This window comes from Ictalurus punctatus, chromosome 2, assembly GCF_001660625.3.
Source record: "Ictalurus punctatus breed USDA103 chromosome 2, Coco_2.0, whole genome shotgun sequence".
NCBI classification, from domain to species: domain Eukaryota; kingdom Metazoa; phylum Chordata; class Actinopteri; order Siluriformes; family Ictaluridae; genus Ictalurus; species Ictalurus punctatus.
Genome location: NC_030417.2, coordinates 6,546,174 through 6,569,666, shown reverse-complemented (window position 1 = coordinate 6,569,666; position 23,493 = coordinate 6,546,174). Strand labels below are relative to the sequence as shown.

Genomic DNA, 23,493 nt, shown 5'->3' with positions numbered 1-23,493 from the left:
TAATTACCAAAATGTGGAATAGCCTTCACCATAATATGACAAATACTTTATACCGAAACTAATACAACATAATCACATGTACTTGTTCTCATCAAAAATAATTGATGTATACCTTTTGCAGTTCAATTTATTTAGTGGCTCTCTAACACTCCCTGTAAAAATGGAGGGTGAGATTTAAAAAACAAAACATGACCGTATGTTTTAAGTTTGCTCTGAAAAGGATAGAGATAATTGCAGTCATGAGCATTTTTAGGGGACGAGGTTACAAAGTCTGGGGGCTTTGGTACTAAAAGATCTGTTGACCACTGATCTGGATTTCTGACCTCTGAACAGGAAAAACCAAAGAAAATGAAGATCTCTTTAATTGAACTGTGAGCAGGAGAACTTTATTATTTATGGAATGGACATTGAGTGTGAACGTGCACAAAGATTGAGTTTCTGAGCTCAGAATTAATAATGTACAGATCATAAAAGAACAGCTAATGACAACACCTATTTGAGTAGATACTTCCATTCCCTATAGAGAGGTGGACAGTCGTAGATGTAGTATCTGGTGGAGTAATGTAAATGCCATTTAGCCCTTGTAAATATTCAATTAATATGGAATATAGATCTATCTTTCTGAGAGTTCATCCAGCCAGAATAAGAGAACAGGTTTACAGACAAGAAATTTGGTAGCGTTGATGCATGCCCAAAAAGTAGGTGTCAAAGATCACACCAAGAAAACAATCTGCAAAGTTGAAGAACAAATTACCCAAAGGTAACAAAGACTTAGAGCGCTCTAGAAGTTGCTTTATCCTCCACTATAAAAATGAAAATAAAAAAAAACTTACTGAACATAAACAGGTTTTAATGAAGGAAATATTTTTTAAAAAATTAATATTGCTGTATGTCTCATGTCTAAAAAAAATCTTCTGGACAACATTTCTGGGACCAATTTTTAAGAACAAAAGATGGAAAAGTACTAAACACCAACACTAAGCTCTCATCCTAAGTATGAAACGTGGTGGTGGCATTGTGGTTTATAATATAGGAATACTGTAACATTTGAACATTTATGTCAGTAACGTGCATATGTGTAATGTAAGTGACTAAAAACCAAAGGGATATTACTTACACTGACTTACCCATCTAGTGGGAAGGGGTGTTATTTTATAGAAAGGCTGGCATGGAAGGCTGGTACCCAGAACAGAGCTTTCGGTAAGTTTGAAGGCAACGTGAGATGTTTTTAAAATTCAAACAGTAATAGGAAACTCGATTAGTATTCGTACTCAATAAACGTGTACTACAGTGTTCTACGCTACTGCAGTAGTGACAAAGATGTGGCTATTCTGCATGTGACTCCCACTAACATTTCAAATATTAGCATCTCAGGTATGTCTAATATTAATTTGCAAAATGAATGAAACAAAAGAGGAGAATGCAAGTTTCTCTTGTGACCTAGTTTCTCACGACCTCTTCTTTAGGAACCTCCACAATAACTCTCTATTAGAACTGAATTATTAATTTTTGTAAAAGTGCTATTATAGAAAATTAATCAAAGATTAAAAGACTAAGGTGAGCATTCTACATGTGCCGTGACAGTTTTCCCATATGTTTGTGAGGTTATCTTCAGCTCCATTACCAGTTGTATGTATCAAGCATTTACATGCTTCCCCTCTGCCCTTTAACCTAATGAACAATTAGATCAGATGAAAGATACTAAAATTCCACTATGAAAAGTGAACACAGCTGCTTCTGTGACCCATGGAACTGGGGACTTTTGATTCCCATCTCATTTGCAATGGAAATCAGATTTTTTTTTATTTTTTTTTTATATATAGATGATGCATTTTCTCCATCTGACTGAGGCAGTGTCTGAATAATAGCCTTGCAGTTACAGGAAGGAACACAAGAAACAAAGCAAAGCCTTTAGACCGAATGCTTAGAAAGTTGGTGCCATTAAGTGAAACTCCCATTCGAGGTCCCTAAACTATACCTACAGTGAGCTACAGAAACAAAAAAAACAAGCAAGCTCAAGGTCATTTCAGTGCAAACAGCAACAGATGGCAACAAAGTACTTTTTGTTCTCCAATTCTGGCTCCCTGAGAACTTTTTTCGTACGGAATTACGACTTCCTTCTCCAGTCAACTTCCTACATGGCCTTGGCACACAATTTTCTTATTTGAGATCTAGTTGAGCAGTTGAATCTTTTTTAAAAAAAATTTTTTTTAAAACATAAATTGCATACAGTCATCTAAAATTGCAGTTGATACTTCTTTACAATGGCATTGTGGAAGCTAAAATGTGTGGTTCATCTTATCATTTAAGTCACCTGCACTATATATAGTGTAAAAATAAATGTACTCTTTAATAATCATTTATTAAGGATAGTGGCTAAGGTAGCAATATGAAGCTAACATAACGCCAATAAACATGGGGGGGAAACAACAACTAGTACATAACCACAAAACATATGACCAAAAACCCATCCATTTTCCATACCTCTTACACAGGGTTGCAGGGGAGCCTGGAGCCTGTTCCAGTGAATGGACGGCAGGCCAACACAACACAACACATTCACATACTACGGATAATTTGGAAATGCCAATAAGCCTACAATGCGTGTCTTTGGACTGGTGGAAGAAAGTTCAGATCAGCTCAAATAACTCTTATTGCTAATTTACCTTTGGCCTTGTTAATAAATAAGTAATGTTTAGATATAATTTTAACCGTTACGATTTTTTGCAGGTTTTAAATCACAAATTATATCTGACATTAACAAAGACTTTATACATGTCTATACATAATTTCCCAGAACAATTTGGTACCGGTGTCAATTAAAAAACATTATTCAAACAAACTAATAGACAGAATACATACAAATCAAGTATGTACCAACTAAAGTTTCTCTTTGTATACAAGACAAAAAAAAAAAAAAAAAGTCTATAGCAAATCTCTACAAAATATCACAAATAGACTGATATATACAACTGCGATACAACGGGTGTACTGGACTAAGCTCACAAGCTTAAATGCGAGACCCAAAGCAGCACAAAGAGCAGTACAGTGGTCAACCGACTTGAGATTCGAACAGCAGAATTGACGAAACGGATTCGTCCGTCCACGGACGGATGGACTCTCTGCCTCTCCGAGATGTAGCCCGAAAAGATGGATATGTCAAGGTCACCTGTGGGGAAATCAAATGTTAACCAATATCAACACATGAACACCTGCACCGCATTTATTTTTCTAAACGAGAGACATGTTTACCACTTCTGTCTGGAATACAACATGTATTTTGTCTGAAACATTTCGGTCATACATCAAGCATTTGCCAGTGTTTTCCTTTAACCCTCGAGTTTAAAAGAGACTGTACTCATTTTTATAAGTTTTAAAAGCATTACACTGTTCTTCCATTATAATGCATCAATGATATGAGAGCTTTTTAGTTTTTTTCATTTAAGTAAAAATGTCTATAATAATTTAAACAAAATGATCAATGGAGCTTTTTTTTTTTTTTTTTTTTTTTACACTGAGAGAATGATGTCACATGACACAACTTGGTCAAAATCTGCGGTAATTTTGAAAGATTTGAATAAAGATCTATTGCAGAGCTTATTTTGCGTTAATTTCTGTGATCACAAGATCATAGAGGGACTGGCTATCCATTATAATTGTTTTAAAACAGTCATGCCCTCACTAATATATATTCCTCTCCTTCCAACAATGCGAAACAAACATCTCACTTCATCCAGTCAACAGACACATTTTAATCTGTTTATTGTAGTGTCTGCTGTACAAGTCCGTCATTTTGATACTGTCACAGAAACAAGATCACATTAGAATGAGCAGATTTGCGATTTGACTTGAGCAGACACTATTGTCAGAGCTGCTGTTAGAGAAAATTAAATCAACACCTTCTGACCAAACAGATTCAAAAACTCAATAGTGTGATATAAAGCAAGTTAATAACAATATCTGAAATATTTATGTCTGAGCTAACAGTTTATCATATTAATATACATTTTCCTCTTTTGAAAGTGTTCACCACACATAAATCTATAAAATATTTCTGTCACTAGTCTAAAATCGACGAAGCAGACAGATGAGATTGCATCCACACATTAACTGTTTGTGTATGTATGTTGTCTAATCATGAAATCATTGTCTATTGCTGTTTCTAATGAAAGGTGTTCACTACTTTTCACACATGCTGTACTGAGGGATTAATATCCTTATGTGAAATTATAATAAACTCAGTGTAATAAATTGCAGTTTGGATGCAGACTGACTCACCACTGTCATGTTTCAGCTTCTCCTCCTTGATCATTGAGTAACCATCTCCTCCATCCACTAGATAGGACGGCATGATGACCTTGTAGACCTTTTTAGGGTCCAGGGGCTCGTAGTGCGGCACTCGACACTGAGTACACAACACATTCGCCTTCTTCACTCGCTCACCAGGGGGCTTAGTCAGGTCATACTCCATCTGAAATCCTGAACACACGCGCACACACGCGCACATACCATGAGGACTAGCGGAATCAGCTTGTTTGTGTCATTAGCACTTATCAGAAGAGTCCTTCCCACAGTTCATGGTCTATTTTCAAGAGGTCAAATACCATTGATATGTTTATGGTGGACCAGAACAATCTTACAGCTACACCAGGATAGGGAAAAAAGTGTTTACTTCCAGGACTAAATATACCTTTGGGAAACAGCACGTCACTTCTATTGACTATGAGTGATTCAACACCACTACTACTACTACTACTACTACTACTACTACCACCACCACTACGTCGTCTTCTTGTATTACTACTACTACTACAATTTCTACTACTACTTCTACTACTTCAGTCATTTTGCAATCTGCTTTGTGAGAAAGTATGCATTTATGCGGAAATGACAGAAACATGCTATTCTTCTAATTCACTCTTTATATTCTTGAGCTATTTTCTAGCCACTGAATACCATGGATATCTTGGCTACAGGTATCATAGTTGATATTCTTTGAATATTATGTACAGACATGTATAGATATACAAGATATGATACGAAGAGATGCAAAGCGATGCCTTATTAGTCTCTGCATCCCTTCCATAAATAAATAGGAGTGATATAGCCTTGTAAAGTTGAAAACAAAAGATGTCAGATTCCAATAAAGTCTAATAAACATCCCCAAAGCTGGCAGGAATGAATGTTATACTATTATATATTTTTTAATTTGTATTGATCCACATTCAGAAAAATAAACCTCACATAAATGCATGCAGTCACTATGGTGGTACTCTCGAGGGTATGTCTTTGAAAGTTTTAGTATGTATCTGAGACTCCCTGTTCTCTAAAACAAACAAAAACACACACACACACACACACACACACACACACACACACACACACACACACACACACACACACACACACACACACACACACACACACACACACACACACACACACACACACACACACACACACACACACACACACACACACACACACAAATGAAGCAAAAGAAAACATTGACAAGGAAAATTCCGTGAAATGAATTCAGGAAGAAACTGGGAGCGGTTTGTGTCCTCTTTTGAGTGTCATCGTATATTACAAATCTAATCATTAATCAAGTTCATGCATAAGTGCATAGAGGGGGAGGATAGTAAAGACATTATGAGCAGATTGTGAATAAGACTCTGGGGTGTGCACAGGACAGGCTTAATTGTTACAGCAACAGTCCTTAGGTACAAATCTCAAACCTTTTCAAGGATTGGGGTTAAGTGAGTTTTAAATGTATTCACTTTCCCAGGTGATCGTTACACTCAATTCAACTCAATTTTATTTGTATAGCGCGTTTTACAACGGTCTTCGTCTCAAAACGGCTTTGAGAAATATATAAACACAGGATACAGGTTTTAAGTGTGTGAATTTATCCCAATTGAGCGAGCCGGTGGCGACGGAGGCACGGAAAAACTCCCTAAGATGATATGAGGAAGAAACCTTGAGAGGAACCAGACTCAGAAAGGAACCCGTCCTCATCTGGGTAACGACGGATAGTGTGAGGTTTGGATAGTAAATCTAATACAACACAAATCCTTGTAGGTACCAACACAGTGACAAGCACTAGCACAGTTTTGTACCTTTTTCTTGTGAGACAGTAAAAAACTGACAGGTAATTACCTGAGACTTGTAGGAACTCCCCAGTGCTTCCTCCATATCTGCGTACGCTGTGCTCGAAGGCCTGGAGCAGTGTAGAACCTTTCAGTTGAACCAGATCATACGTTCCACCAAACGGCAATACAGAGATCACATCCTCCATAGTGATGCTACCTGAGATACAAATTCATCCGTCATCTTAAGATGATGTCTGAGGTTTCAGATCAACACGACTAAAGACTTCTGGACTATAATATGTCCTGGGGGAATGTGAATCCATTTACCAGCATGCACATGAACACTCAAATCTTTAATAATAAAAACAAGAGTTTATCTGCTATTTGAATATAACGACATGGATACGTGACAAGCTTATGTAATCTGTGAGTGATTTAATAGGTCAGTTGGTTGGTTAGTATCTAAACTAGATATGCTAGATAAACTAAATTTCGCTAGTCAGTTAGACTCTGTACAGGACTCTATAGAGTCTATAGTCTTGCAAGACACCAAGGAAACAGTTTCAACCACACTGTTGAATGTGTCATAATGAAAAATCCTCGTGTGGTGAAACATTTGTGTGCAATACTGATGTGAAATACACGTCTGTGAAAGTCGAAAACTTTTTTTGAGATATCACAATCTCAGTAGACCTGCGTCAAGATCCTGAACCTTTTATTCAAGTGAAGAAAGCATCCTTCATCTAGTGATCTTCACTTAGCAGTTACATTTAGTGGATAGTTCAACATACACTGAGAAAAAAGTCATTAATTAACTATGTATTTGTCTCGTTCATTCATATTTAATCACTGCTTTATCATGGTCAGGATCATGGTGGATCCAGACTCCCTGGAACTCAACACAACACGTACAGTTTACAAACACTCACACCGAGGGGCAATTTAAAGCAGTTAATCCAAGGAACCGGGAATGCAGAGAAGGCTATTTTCACTTCATGGAGAAAAAAAACATGAGAGCAGGACCAGACCTATAGCATCTGCACTTACATCTGAATAAGACAAACCAAATTATTTCACCTTAGTAGATTGCTGGAATTTGGACATGCTAATCCTGTCCATGAGACCTGTGTTGATATGATCGTTTCTTTGCATGCATGCACGCACGCACAGACGTTATGGGTGAGAGACTGACTTCAAAAGGGAAGTTTACGCCACAGTGGTGTTCTTTTCATATGACATGTTACATGTCTTACAACTTATGACATGCAGTTAACCATATTTCTCATCTTAACATTCTGACTAATGTGTAGAGGCCCGAGAAAACGCTTCACAAGGTCACACTTTTGATCATGTTTGATTTTCTACTTTATGTAGTTCTGAAAAACTTAAAGGGTGTCTCAAAAGGCTCCATACAAAGGGGAAGTGTGTACAACCAAACACAAACACACAAACACACACACACACACACACCATTTCTGCTTCTCTCATCAATGGGGCTTCGTATTCCTCCTCCATTTAAAATACAGGCACTAACATGGTTCCACTGGAGATCATCTGGATATTTGATATAGTGATGGACCTGCGACAAGGGACAGAACAACACTATAACTAATAATTCAAACAAAATAAAAATTTAAAAATCCATTATATATAAAATACTAATGATAATATTCAAGACAATCATTCATCTATGGACAGCATAAAATGAACACGGACATCTAACGGCATAAATAACGATTGATGACTGACCATGGCATCACAGATCAAGTTTCCCATGTTGCATTCACGAAATCGACACTCGTCAAATGTCCCATTAAGATAGACCAGAGTCCTCCCCACGAACTGAGCCGAGTAATTGGCCAATTTGACCTTCCAGGAATCCACATCTGCCTTAATGTCGAGGTCTAGAAGAATGAAGACAGGCTTATATATATATATATATATATTTTTTTTTAAAAACAGTTACAGTTGATTTATCCCTAGTGTCTTTGGCTTTCATATACAGAAAGAGACTGTGGTAAAATTCAGAAAGAGCATCACATAAGAATAAACCAACAGTTTGGTGATATCAGCATGAGGCTTGATGCAGTTATTGCAAGCAAGGAAAATGCAACCAATATTAAGTGTTATTTACTTTAAGACTTATCTGTTCTTATACTTTTGCTCACCTAAAAATTGGGTGGTTTGCCAACAAAGGTGCCATGTTCTGAGTTGTTTAACACTGGATGTAAAAATAATATAAACTTTTGATCTCAAACCTACCTGTCTTCAATGTATAGCGAAAACAATAGAATTGACCTTGCTGTTCCTATACTTTTGGAGGGGACTGTGACCAGTGATCATGGCTGGTAGCTGAGAGGTGAAAAAAGCATGGTGAGAAGCGTACAAGCAGACGGGCCACAACCACATTCGAATCAAATCTGAAATCACATCTGTGTGCAGAATGTCATCTGAGAACACAGCACTTTGTTTCGAATGGACTACAGCAGGCATGTCTGGTGCATGTGAAGAGCAAGCAAGTGTGTCTCCCTTAACATGGCAGCATCAAAACTAGAGTGCTGATGAGAAAACGACAAGCTCCTCTTGATCATGCTCACGGATCCCGGTACAAGTCCATGGTGGTGCTAGTGTTCACGGTATGATGGTGTGGGGGAACGGTTACACCCCCTCACAACCAGTGAAGAACATCTGAACACTTCACGGCTGCAAATTATCCTCTCTCAGATAGACGTAACTGCTTGTTTTTACTAGTCAAACACTAATTTTAAAAACACACACACAAAGTGCACTCATTTCATGAAAATTGATATCAGTGATATGTTAAGAAAAAATAAATTTTGGTTAAAAATGGTCTTGTGCACTTGACTGCAGAATAGACTAACAATGTATATTTTAGCTGCTTTCTTGACCATCTGTGTAACTGTTTTCCCCTTCTGACTAGTCGAGAGTCTGCCCACAGCGGCTTATATATAATGAATGTATTTCTCAAGTAATTGAGGAGTCTCAATGGTCATGCACTGTTGACAGATTAAGCCACTAATATGCAGTGAATGCAGTCAATTCAGCAACATATTTGCACATGTGCACATTGAATCCATGCTGAGGCAAAATGCTAACAATGCTAACATTTTCCTGAGTCTTTATGAAATAACAAAATAAGGTAAATAAACATAATACAAACTTACTAATACACAGATTATAAATAACAAAACTGAGAAAAATGTGCAATTGTTGATATGAGGAGGTTTCCTGTACAGAATTTTTTTTTTTTTTTAAGTCATGAAAGGAGTCTCCAGTTTTAGCTCTTTGTAAAGCTGTCTCGCCAGAGGAAAGACTTCAGGACAGGAGATTTTGTGCTTTCTGGTCTATGTTAACTAAATGGATCAATAGCATGTCTTGTACTTCTTTAATAACTAAAAGAAATGCAGTCCTCATGGCTTAAAGACATGCAGTTATAGGAAACGCATCACCTCACACGACGTCGTTGTTGATTACGTTTATATAACAGCAATCTTTTCATACTCTGACATGTGATTCTTCCAAATTTTGACATGATTTTTAAACGTTAATTGTTTTGTTTATTGGGTGTTCTAGAATAGATGAACATGCTTTAATGTTCAAAAAACGCATTATTTGTCACATACTGTACATTATTGCAGTAACTCTGTTTCTAGGCTGCCTGAAACACTCTGATTTCTCCAAAGCCCCTCCTTCTGAAAAGCCCAGAGTGCTCTGATTGGCCAGCTGACCCGTTACACTGTGACTGGCCAAAAATCTCAAGCGTGTGTCAGAAATGTAATGCCCTTTGGGTTATCTTGAGCCTCCAAAGCTTCTAAAGCAATTCCAAGCTCCCAAGCAGCAAGTCGTCAGTTTTACCGTATCGGTTCGAGTCAGATTCAGAAAATGCAGATGATCAAGCGGAACCAACTTTACAAACACGACTTGAAGTTTTTATTTTGTAGCTCTTTTACCTTTCAGATACGATGTAAATTCCAACGCCCGCTGGTGGCCGATGCAATGATAAGTGCAAAACTATGCTATGCACACAGCTGCTGTGTACACAGCTTATGCAAAAAATCTTTGGAAAGCTAAGATTCTTGTGATTCGATTGATATAAACTGTTTCAAGATACAATCACAACAGCAGCTACAATCAACATCAGACCACCAACATACAAACACACACTTAAAAAACAGAGGCAACTTAGCTAACTTTAGCTAGCACGTTAGTAGAGGTCTACAACTGAGCTCTGGGCCACAACACAAAACTCCGCATTTAGACAGTCAATAGTAGATACTTAAAATAAATAAATGATGATAAAATAATCAAAGTGTAACCTGTCTTGTACTCGCCCAGGTTCAAGAAGCTGTCTTCCATAAAATGCACTGTGCACAAGCAAACATTTGAATTGTACTGCTCAGGTACAGCGTCATAAATAACGTCCATTTTTTCGGAAGGCTAAACAAAGGGATTTTACTTTCGCACTGAAATAAACCATGACATTGCACCTGAATTCACTGAAATCTCATCTTTTTTCTTCATCGTTGCATTTGGGTGGGGTTATGCTAATAATGCACTCTGTGATGTAGACGTGTTACAGAAGTAATATCTGGACTTCGAACGACACATTTTGGGCAGGTCTGGAGCAGGGTTCTCCGTTAGATAAAATAAATCCCTTTGGGGGAGACTATGAGCTTTGTGACTTTGCAGATCTTATGCATGCACAAACCAGTACATTACACACCCAAACAAAAGGAAAACAATAAAAATCACGATATAACTCCTCTAACATTTGTAACATGTTTTTAGTAAATCATTGAGAAGTCCCGTTATTCTGAATCAGATGGATGAGGTCTCGGTACTGTACTTGACGTCTCCAACTTGTACATCAGGAACATTCCTATTGTCACTGTGGATTATCTAAAACTGAGAACGACAAACATGTCTGATAAAAGCCTCATATATCTGGTAAAAGGTTTTCTTACAGCACTCACCTTCGGGTATGTTACTGTCCAGGAGGATTGGATTTCCTACGGCTTTTAAAACTTTTCCCTCAGAATCAAAAGTCACGTTGAGATAGCCAAGGTATTTCCCAAAAGCATAGGCCTGGACCACTGGCACACTGCGACCATCATCGGACTGTACAAATAATGGGTAGGGTCCTGCTGGAACTTCACTGGATGGTGGATCCCCTGTACACAAACAGAGACACACGTTTTACTTATATACAGCCATATCCAGCAATTCAGTAATTTCTGAATGCACATAATAAAAACTTGAAACGATGTACCATCATTTACTGTTATTTCCTATAGTTGAAATGTTTTGTTTGTTCTACAAACTGCAAAACCTTCAGTGCCGCTAATTTTCTCACACTTTCACAAACGAAACTGTGGAAGCGCTTAGAACAACTGTGACTCATCAAGATGGCACCATTACACATTCCTTTCATATTTCAGCAATGTCTGCCAGAAAATCACTTCCGCATCATTGTCAGTCTGTAATTTAGCTTCAATACAAGTTTTCTGACTAGTACGAGAAAGAGCTCACAAACGCGTATAATGATAATTTCTTATAATGAATAAATAATAAATTATATAATGTTACAGTAGATCGAACAATATAATGCTGAGTTTCTGGGAAATGAACCAGACGGCTGGATTGCATTGCTAGAGAATGTGATTACCCCACAGCGAAAGGAGAACAAAAGCATGCAATGCAGTGGGTCAGGTTACAAATATTATTGCACAGTTTCCTTTTGCAAAACCTAGGACGCATATGGCTACAATTTTGCACAATACTCCACAGAAGTTGATAGGTAAATGGAGAAGATCCTGCACTCTGAGTTCTGACTCACTCACAATGCGGAATCATTGTATTTTCATTTATATATATTCATTATATATTATATATATTAATTTATAATCTGGCATAGCGTTTATGGGGTTTGTGTTGCAACAATACCAGGTCTTAAAGGATCCACAGACTATACCATTTGCTTGCAAGAAGTTTTCAATTGGTATGACAACAATAATATGAGACTCTGTTTTAGAACGAACACATTCACTGCTTACATGCAAAAAATTTACAAAAGTACCTGTGAATAAAAAAGTGTTGCTGTGTCCTCCAATCACCACGTCCACGCCACGGACCTTTTTGGCGATCTCTTTGTCTGTGTCAAATCCGGAATGGCCGAGAGCGATGATCTTGTTAACGCCCAGAGTGGTGAGTTTGTTTACCTCCTGCTGCAAGGCAGTGACCTCGTCTTCAAAACGCAGGTATGGTCCTGAGGCCACAAGGAACAAAATAATCCATTAAAAAAATTTTGAACTAAACCAAGATCAGAAGGCTTCTGTTTTATTATTATTGATACATTTTAAATTCATGTTCAATTCTTTAAAGGAATATCCACTGCATTAAGATTAATCAAATACCATTATAAATAAAAATGTCAGTTCAATTGTAAACGTATCTTTTATCATTCTTGTTAATACAGTATTGCAAATTAAATAAACCAAAATTTAATCAAAAATGATATGGATAGACTCTAAAAGAAAGTGTTAGGTATGAGTAAATCATAAAGAAAAAAATTATGAAATAAAGCTTTATGAACAAGTGAATTTATTGATCATTCGGTTATATCATTATAAGAAGTAAAGTATTTTCAAAGAGTGAATCATAAAGCGTTATGAACAACTGAATCAACGTGAGGCATTATGAAAATGATTCACAATAAATCATTCTGAAAGAGTAAATCAGTGCAAAGCATTAGGAAAGGGCAAATGGAAACAAAACATTATGAAAGCATGAGAATACAAATGCTTCTGCATGGCATGGCTAGTTCAATGGAGTTTTTTAAACATTACGTTAAAAAAATGTAATGAATCTATTAACAAGAATAATTGTAGATCAAAGTACCTGTCATTGATAGAGCTGGTGTCTCCCTGGATGTGTATCCTACTATACCAACTTTCTCAGAGCCAACGTTGATGATTTTATAAGGCAAATAAAGTCCACTAATCTGTGACGCAACAGGGTTAATAGCCTTTATGTTAGCACTGAGCACGGTGCAGTTCACCTGCTGTAGGAAGGGCTTGAGACCATCCACTCCATTGTCGAACTCGTGGTTTCCTAGAGCCTACACATTGTAGTCGCAAAGAAAAAAAAATGGGTCAAGGGTCAATAAGGTTTCAAGCGTCATACCTCATTTTGCTTCCAAAACAAACCTCATGATGAACAATTGTAACATTTCTGGAATAGTTTGTTTAATTCTGTAGTTTGAAGTTTAGCTGCCATGAAAGAAAATGGAACCCCAAAATAATGTTCGATATGTTATAACAAAAATTTCCAAAGCGTTAACGTCACTATCCTCCGCAAACAACAAATACAACCCTCTAGATAATCCGAAAACAGCAACCCAAGAGACTTAAACGCAGCTGCGCTCAAGCTGTTCCTAGTGATCTAATGCCATAAATCAGTGAGGTCCAACTGCAAACCTTCCGCGCTTATTACAGCCATGAATTGTCGGAGAACTCTAAACCTTCCACGCTTATTACAGCCATGAATTGTCGGAGAACTCTAAACCTTCCACGCTTATTACAGCCATGAATTGTCGGAGAATTCTAAACCTTCCACGCTTATTACAGTTATTCAAAAGCTTCGCTCGGCATCAAACGCTTTGTTTGCAGCAGATGAAGGTTAGGGCTTTAAGCAAAACTCTGCATAACACCTGAACTCCAGGAACAGGATGATATGTCCCTCACACACTAGGAAACATCTTTCGGAAAATGTGAACCGATGGGGAAAACGCCTTCACTGTTTACGTGAGATTGGTGTCCCAAACCACCAGTCGAAAATGTGCTGGCCGCTATAATGATGGCCCTGGTGGTTAGCGGGTGACAGGATGTACTTCCCGAGGTTAAACCAGGTCCACTAGCTCATCAGCACCCTAATAGTTTCCAAGACTCCACCCGTAACAACAGTGCCAACACCAAACACCAAGTTTCTCATCTGTTAATGATGATGGAAATGTTGTCACAACAACTGGCTTAATGGAATTTCTTCAGAAGACAAGTTCTGGGTGAGGGCCATGTCATGACTCAATGATCCCAAAGGTATTGTAAGTAATGTAAGTAATTCTGAATAATGTTCAAAGTAAACAAGTGTTTGAGAATATGACTTCAGCTTTGCAGTGAAAAAACAAAACTAAACACAAACAGAGAAGCTTTACTTTGTTTATGTATTTCACCATAGTTTATTTTAATGTCCTCTTTTGTTATGCTCTCACACTTCTCACTCTCCTCCCTGCGTCCAATTCTGTGTCTATCCGCACACACATCCAGGGTCAGGTTCAGGGTTATACCCTTGCACCGCTTCAGACACTCTTAACTAATGACATCTCTTTGGAAAGAGTTTTATTATAAAGGAAGGCACATATTTAACGTCAATATAGTTGGCTTGTCCAAATTTGGCTCACGCATACAATCCAAACTAAATCTACACCTCGAGTCCACATATCCATATATAAGTATAGTATAGACGTGTCTTCTATCTTACACGCAAACAAACTATCATGTCATCATTCACAGTTACAATCTCACACCCTAGCTCAGGATACAATGGGATGGACAGACAATATTTTTCCACATCCACCGTTTCGTAGAATTGTGTAGTGCTGTTAAATTCTCAATTCTGATTGGTGGGAAGTTTCAAATCCCAGGTTTATATGAATGCACCTCTTTCTAATACGTTATTGTGTCTATAGTAGCAACTTACTTACAGACACATTTGCTTAGATTAGACATAATCTAATTTTAAAAATGTGTTGCTACAGTATTTAGAAGAGAATATGTATAATTGTTGATATGCTGAAATTTTCTGATGAATTTATTTATTTAGTTTTTACATTTATGGAAGGAGTGTCCATTTTTCATCATGGGACTTTGAGCTTTGCTAGTTCTCAGTACATAAATAGTTCATCTGTATTTATATTATTATAATGTCTAATTAGCTTCAAGAGCAAGAGAGGGAGAGAGAGCGAGAGATAACTTTTCTTGTTGATGTTCCAAAACTGTCAATTCTGAGCCAACGAAGGATGAGGTAAACCATGTGGACCCTATTGAGAGGTTTATGATGCATAAAAAAAAAGCTTTAATGATAAATTTAAGGTTAAAATGCTTTAATGTTTTTAAATCGTTGACTTGTATAAAGTCTATGTTTGTCTGCTCTGTCTAGACTTTAAATTACATGGTATTACTCCATGTATCCATCCATTTTCTACACAAAGCGGGGTATATCCAGGGTACACCCATTCATGGTATTACTTAACCATCTAATTCACTGCGAGCATGTTTCAACCAACTGCACTGCACAAGACTGAGAAAACAAAACATGCTTTACTTCATAGTTTATAATATGATCAATTATTTATAAAAGATTAAAAGAAAAAAAAGATATTGCTCTATATCAGTATTGTGCAAATAAATATAATTTGATAGTCTGCATGAAGGAGAACATATTCTGCAAGCACTTTGAAGTTACTTGTCATGTCTTTCATTTGAACTGCATGTAGTAAATATTTAACTTACAATAAGTACACGTTCTAAGAGAAACATGCAAGACTTAACATCCTGTTTATCTAGAAATGTTGTGTCTAATAAGCTTTATTATTATTATTATTATTATTATTATTTACAGACTATATGCAGGTTTTGTTTACATAAAAGGAACAAAGGGAGTATTGTCGTGCAGGTGTTGAGATGTTTACATACACAGCGCGTTTTCAACACCAGTAACAGCTGTCCAGGCTGGAAAGGTACTAAACCCTTTGTCTAACTGCCGGGAGTTTGTGCGTATTTTTCCTGCACTTACCATGGCATCGTAACCAAGCTTGTTCATGAAGTGCGCTGCCTCGCTGCCTTTATAGTAGTTGAACCACACTGTTCCCTGGAACTGATCCCCGGCGTCCAGCAGGAGCACGTTCTGCACGTGCCTCCGGATCTCTTTGATTTTCGTGTAACGCCGTGCGACGCCGGCAAAGCAGCTGCCCTTCGTGCACTTGCCCGAGTCCTTGTTGGTCTCCTCGACGCGGGCATGAACGTCGTTGGTATGCAGAAGCGTGAGCTCCCAGTCTGCCGCCACGAGCCTCCAGCTCGAGCACAGCAGCAGCAGCAGCAGCAGCGGGGGCAGAGAGAGCAGCGCGCGCCTCGACGTCAAGTAGCGCATCCCGTAGAGTGTCAAGATTGCGGCAGCGCGCGCACACGTTGCAATGCGTAACACCACGCAGCAGCGAGCCTAAATGCAGCGCGCGAGTAGGCGGAGTGAGGAACTCAATAGTGACGACTAACAAAACTATCACGTTCTAAACCCACTGAGGAGTTACAACACTTTAAACGTCCTGTAACTGTTCTTATCCCTTTAGAGCAACTCATTTCAGGAATCAGGCCACGTTCGACACTTACATGTTCATGAAAGGTGTATTAGGAATGCACAAACAGTTTGAACATACAGGCAAACGTAAGTGGACACGTGACCATCACACGCCCACGTGGGCTTTCCCTAAATTGTTACCACAAAGTTTACAATTGTATTGTAAACAGTTTGTATTGTACATTTGTCTTAGCATTAGGATTTCCATGCACTGGAACTAAAGAGGCCCAAAACTGTTCCAACATGACAATCAATATCTTGTTTATATATCTTGTCTGAAATCTTGTCTGAAATCTTGTCTGAGTTAGATACCAACAAGACAAGTCACCTTAGAGTTTAATCTCTCTTAAAAAAAAAAAAATCTTCATTTGTGTTTAAAGAATATTCAGCCAGTTCACAACAACAGATAACATTTACAAGCTTTTTAATTTTTTTATTTTTATTTTTTTTTTTTTTACAGCACTGCAGTCATTGGATGCTACGGATATAGCTGGCTGATTAGCTATGGAATTTGACCTCAAGGTCTATGTCCCATGTTCAACCCACCAACTGGCATTGTTTTGGCCAATTTCTTCAGGGACAGTCCGACTCCACTCAGGGAAGGTGTTCGTTCTCGTCAGCCCAAATAACTTCAAGTTGGACTTTGAGGTCTATAAAGGAAAACTTTTGTATGGTCTTGGTGATAAGATGAGGTGGATGTGAAAGATGAATAGTGTGATCTCCAGGCCCATGTGTTCAGCTGTATAGGGCAGAAAATCAATAAATTAAATGAATTCTGGCTCTGTCAAAATCTGTGACATTAGCTAGATGACCTCAGCTTGGGACATGTCACAGAGTCACATTTTCTTCGCTAAAGCTCTCCTAAACTAAGAAAAGTTAACATGAGCCAATGTCAAATTCTGAGCGAGTCTCTCAGGGCCAAGGGCTTTGATGATTGTTTGCACCTGGACAATCCAGAGGAAACATTTTCAATCTCTATCTATATACAATATTTTTGATTTAGATTCTGTCAGACTGACTCTGTTACTATTGAGTCCATGTGTTCTCCTAACAAGACTTTGAACTCATTGTAAAACCATAAAGGGGTAGCCACAGTAGTCGACCTTTCTCAGTTGTTGGAATAAGTCTTGCATTCCTTTTAAACATTTTTGCAGTGCTTCTCTGACAAAAACTGGACACTCTAACACCTCCCTCACAAAGCAGAGGCTAACCAATTTATTAACCTTCCCTGACTGAATAGAGGATAAACCTAAAACATCCCTGATAAAACAGAGTATAACCAATTTTTTAACACACGCATTGTAGTTTTATATACATTTTAGGGGGCAATGCTTAGTGGTGGAGAAAAAGAACTCATGTGACGACCTTAAACAATGTATGCAAAGGAAGAAAACAGTTATAGGAACCTGCCCCATGCTTTGGAGTTTCACCAGTCCTAATCCAATCAGCATAACTATATAACTCAAACAACTTCATTATCATATAGATAAAGAAATGTCCACACCTAGCATTGCATTTACACTTAACACAGGTATTGATGACCATGAAAAATGGCCACCAATTCAAAGAATGGGACAGGGGCACCAAGAGACATCACAGACAAAAGGTGATCGCTTCAGGTACCATGATTTTAAATTTGTGTTCCCATATAACTCTTATAATCACTCTTTACACCCGGGTAAGCAGAAAAGTATCTCAGCATGCAAAAAAAAAACATTGAATCTTGAAATGAATGGGCTACAACAGCAGGCCACAATGGGTTCAATGCCTGTCAGAATCTGGGGCTATCGTGGGAACAGACTCATCAAAACGGCCTTAAACATTATTAGATTAGAAAACAAATCACCTGGTCTTTTTTTTTTCCAGTCGTCAACTGTCCAGTTTCGATGAGTCTGTGCACATGATGGCCTCTGATTCATCTTCTTGGCTGTTGTAAACCATCCACCTCAAGGTTTGATGCATGTGGTGCATTATGAGATGCTTTTCTTCTCACCACAGTTGTAAAGAGTGATTATTTGACTTACTATAGACTTCCTGTCAGCTCAAACCAGTCTGCTCATTCTCATCTGATCTCTCTCATCAACAAGGTGGTTCAGCCTGCAGGCCTTCCACTCACAGGATGTTTTTATTATTTTTTTTTCCGTACCATTCTGTGTAAACTCTAGCATCTGTTGTTTGTGAAAACCTCAGGAGATCAGCAGTTTAGGAAATACTTAAACCAGCCCATCTGGCACCAATATCCATGCCATGATTAAAGTCACAGAGATCAGATATTTCTTCATTCTGATATTTGATGTGAATATTAACTGAAGCTCATGACTTGCATGATTTTTTACATTGCACTGCTGCCACGTGAGCAGGTTTACATGTGTTCCTAATAAAGTTGACAGTGAGTATTTCAGCTTGAGGTTTTATACCGAAAACATAATTTCTTTAATTCTAACAGTCTACTGTATTAAAGAAAAATCTCAAGCTGAAAAACAGTTTTTGAACAGCTTTCCTGGGCAGCACACTGTTTTCATAACACCACAGATAGCCAGCCACATTTGCTGACCAGGCCTAAAAAGCAGAATGGCAGATTTTCATTACAGAACACATGTGTGCATGTGTGTGTGTTTTACACTGAGCTAGGTCTGCTGTTCATGAAACTACACCACTAGGCTTTAAGAATACCATTCTTAAAAATTGATGATGAGGACGGGATTTTTCTTGAAGACACGAAGCCAAAAGCCAAAGAACAGCAACTGTTGTCTCTAGTGCTCTTTAGGTTACTTGGGTTTTTCCAAAAACTTAAATATTTGGATTAAACTCTTTGCTACACAGTCAGATGTACCAACATTGCTTAGAAGAAAATCTTGGCCTGCAGAGAGAAAAAAAACTCCATGTTAACAGCTTGAAGGTAAAAGATCACTTTATTACATGAAAGTAAAAGATCAGACAATATAACAAAACACACACACACACACACACACACACACAGACACACACATATATAGTGAGAGTTTTAGCTAGCTAATTATTTTTTTCCCCTAAATGAGACACACATTTCAAAGGTTGCAGTTTCACAGGTCTAACTGCTACTACAAACAAATGGTTGTGTGTGTTATTAGTGCCACAAATAAAGCAGGCCATACCTCAATTAACACCATCCCTATGGTGAAATATGGTTGTGACATGTGAGGAAAACTCTATGTAGCGTTAACCCATGTTTGAGTCAAGCCAGACAACATTCCTGGCCAAGTGCTCAGAGGATGTGAAGACCAGATGGCAGATGTCCTCGCTGACATCTTTAACATCTCCCTGAGCAGCACCGTCGTTCCAACATGCTTCTAGGCCACCACCATTGTCCCCATGCTGAAGAAGTCTTCAGTGTCCTGCCTCAACGTCGACCGTGCCATTCATCATGAAGTGCTTTGAGAGGCTTGTCATGAGGCACCTTGCTGGCCCCCTCACTGGACCGAGAAATTGCACCGCATCGAATCGCAAGACCCTGCAGCGGATAGTGAGGACTGCTGAGAAGATCATCAGGGTCTTTCTTCCCTCCATCATAGACATTTACACCACATGCTGCATCCGCAAAGCCTCCAGCATTGTGGATGACCCACACATCCCTCACACACACACTCTTCACCCTCCTGCTGTCTGGAAAAAGGTACCGAAGCATTCGAGCCCTCACAACCAGACTGTGTAACAGCTTCTTCCCCCAAACCATCAGACTCCTCAACACTCAGAGACTGGACTGACACACACACACACACGCACCCTGAACTAAACCCCATCCCACTCCCCTTGCAATTTGTGCACGTCAGTACTGACTACCTGCATTTTTTTCTACTATTGTACTTATAAAATATCATATTTAATTTCTTGTCACTATTATACTCTTTACCTGGCTGCTACCGCAATAACTGCTATGTCCATATACAGTATAAGCTAATCTGCTGAATACTATAGTATGTTATGTATGTTATGTTTACATTTACAGCATTTGCTGCACTACCTGTTATATCCACATTAGAACTGTGTACTGGTCGGCGCTACACTGGTCACTTACTGTCCCTATTGTCCAAGTACTACGCTAAGATCTGCTGACAAATAATGAATTTTGACGTTGAAAATTGATTTTAAGAACATACAGGTTCGCACCAAACATACTGGCTGCAACAATTCGTCTAACTGTCATTTGAAATCCAGACAAATACGATGTCTTTTAAGGGGGCTGAATACTTTTGAAAGGCACTGTATATGTTCTGCAGAGATCAAAAATGTAATAAATAGAAACATTTGCATTTAGCCACACAGGCATTCAAAGGTCATCCTAGTGCTTTGGCAATATTGTCCACATACAGTACCAAGAGGACTAAGACATTCAACATGCAGCTAGTGTATTTTTACCATACAGTACTGGTTTAGTTCTGCTATTAGGCTGTTACAGTAGGAGGAGAACAGGAAAAGCCACAAGCAGCTAGTGGCTATGAATGTGCTACTAATGTGTTAGTGTGCCATTTAGCCTTTATAACTCTATGTTTGAGAATTGAATTTAAGAAAATGTGCATTTAACTATTTAAAAAATGCATCAACCTATCTCAGCCAACAAGCTTTACAAGGTTTCTTTGCTGACACTGGCTGCATTTTTTAAAGAAGTGAATAAATAAAAAAAAATAAGAGAACTTGCTTTTCTACTACTAATTATCTTCAGGAAATCTGATGATGCAACATACTGATGCATCCTCCACAGCTTATTTCTCACTTCAGCCTGTGTATTTCACTGCAGCAACACTGCATCTTTAAGACTAAATGTTTGTATCCAGAAAGCTTGCCATTTACATAGATGTCAGCCTGTTTATAGAGGATTATGCACACCACACAATGTGATATAAACTCCACACATGTATAAATATAGCAGTCTAAAAGATCCATGCCTTTGTAATGATTTGAAACATTCCCAACTGATTCCAGAACAGATACCGTTTAAGCTTTAGGTCATTATAATATACGAATAATATTTAATATTAACTTTTGAACATTACAACCAAATTTCACGATTTGCTGATTAGTGGAACCTGTTACAGATTAACTAAAAATATGCAACATTTCAAGTCTTTCCAAACGGATGTGAGATTTCAGAGCCATGACTGTGTCATTAGGGCACTGCAAACCCTAATGTTGTCTTTACTTAAACAATGAAGTAATCATGAATAAACATTACTTAAAATGTTTTGGACCCACCCATCAAAAAATCTAAGTTTGTTTAACTTATTTACCAACAAAATATATAAACTTGAGATTTCAACTCGAAATCATGAGTCATTATAATAGATCATTCTGGTCTTTCTTTGATGTGCCATGCAAGGAGTTCTGCCTGGCAACAAGAGAACTAATGCACTGATTGGTAGATAATTGCAAAAGGCAGTCTTTTTGGTCTTGTCTGTTTGCGATACCTGCGTTGTGAAGTTCAAGAGTTCATCATGATTAGGAGAGACGACTCATGTGATCATGTACAGTACAAATTGTTTTGTAAAAAAGTTACATTTTTCTAAAAAGTATAATTACCCTTATGTATGGATACTTTTGGGACACCCTGTATTTCAGTACGCTTGAAATGAACACCAAGTTAAGTGAACTTAATTATTGAAGCATACAGGTTCTCTGGTGGACTTGATTCCCGTTCAGTAAACTATAAAGTACACTATATGAACGTCATGTTAAGTGAACTTAATTATTTTAGAAGAAGCAGAAGAAGCCTTGTCACATATACATTGTAGCACAGTAAAATAGTTTTCTTCGCACATCCCAGCTTGTTAGGGGCTAGTTAGTTGGGGTCAGAGCACAGGGTCAACCATGATACGGCACCCCTGGAGCAGAGAGGGTTAAGGCTGCCCATTAAAATACACTATAGGAACACCAAGTTAAGTGAATTTAAATATACAAGTTTTGGGAGACCCCATTACTCAATCAACTGAGTACCATCAACTTGTTAGGGTTTTCAGTGTGCTGCAGTTTAATTCCAGAAAAAAAAGTAAGCATCAAAACCTGCGTTTTTCTGCTCAACATACTCTGACATTTTCAGAAGGTAAAAAACCCAAAAAACTTAAATCTAATTCCACAACGCAGAATGATTTAATGACTTAAAAAGAATGCAGTTTAACAAACATGGCTGCAAAACTGGCTGTAGGCTATAATGAAAGGTAGGCCTATCTTATATGCTGATTTTTCACCTTTAAAAAAAAACAAAAAAACATTTATACAGAATTCTAGAAATGCTAGAACTTTACTTACTACTGAGACAATATTTAAGATCAAGAAAAGTTTTACCATGCCAATGGTTTTCCCACGCATTTTTGAACTTGGACCCTTCATGTAGTCTTGTGTGTGTATATGTGTGTGAGTGTGTATGTGTGTGTGTCTGTGTGTGTGTGCATGTAACTGAGCCATCCACTTGGCAGTGGAAAAATGGCAGTGTTTTAATCAATAACTCCTAAAAAAACACATTTATCAGAAGTGACAATATTTAAAAGATAACATGATGTCAGAGACACTTTGGCTTCACGTTTAACCTCACTGATAAGACGTCCAACCATTAATGCAGTCATTGGCAGAAAAGCATACCAGAATGCACAACACATCAAACCTAGACACTAGCTAGACCACATTGGATTCCACTCCTGTCAGCCAACAGGAATCTGACACTACACCAGAACTGGTCATTTTGAAGATTGCAAAAAAATTGCTATTTTCTTCCTAAACTGTAACTCTCCAGTTATGGTGTAGATCAGGGGTGGGCAATCTTATCCAGAAAGGGCCAGTGTGGGTGCAGGTTTTCATTCCAACCAAGCAGAAGCCACACCTGAGTCTATCGAAAGCCAAGATCAACTGATTAAACAGTTGGAATCAGGTGTGGCTCCTGCTTGGTTGGAATGAAAACCTCCACCCACACCGGGTCTTTCTGGATAAGACTGCCCACCCCTGGTGT

At 38.1% G+C, this 23,493-nt stretch overlaps 1 protein-coding gene across 1 annotated transcript; it reads right to left on the bottom strand.

Moving 5' to 3' along the window:
- Positions 1-370: 370 nt before the first annotated feature.
- On the bottom strand, positions 371-16,561 carry nt5e (5'-nucleotidase, ecto (CD73)). Its single transcript, XM_017494380.3, has 9 exons — positions 15,963-16,561; positions 13,011-13,230; positions 12,190-12,378; positions 11,087-11,284; positions 7,842-7,996; positions 7,563-7,671; positions 6,160-6,309; positions 4,279-4,479; positions 371-3,169 (listed from the first exon to the last, which is right to left on the bottom strand). The coding sequence occupies exons 1-9, from the start codon at positions 16,314-16,316 to the stop codon at positions 3,003-3,005; spliced, it is 1,743 nt and encodes a 580-aa protein (XP_017349869.1). The 5' UTR covers positions 16,317-16,561; the 3' UTR covers positions 371-3,002.
- Between the last annotated feature and the right edge of the window lie 6,932 nt (positions 16,562-23,493).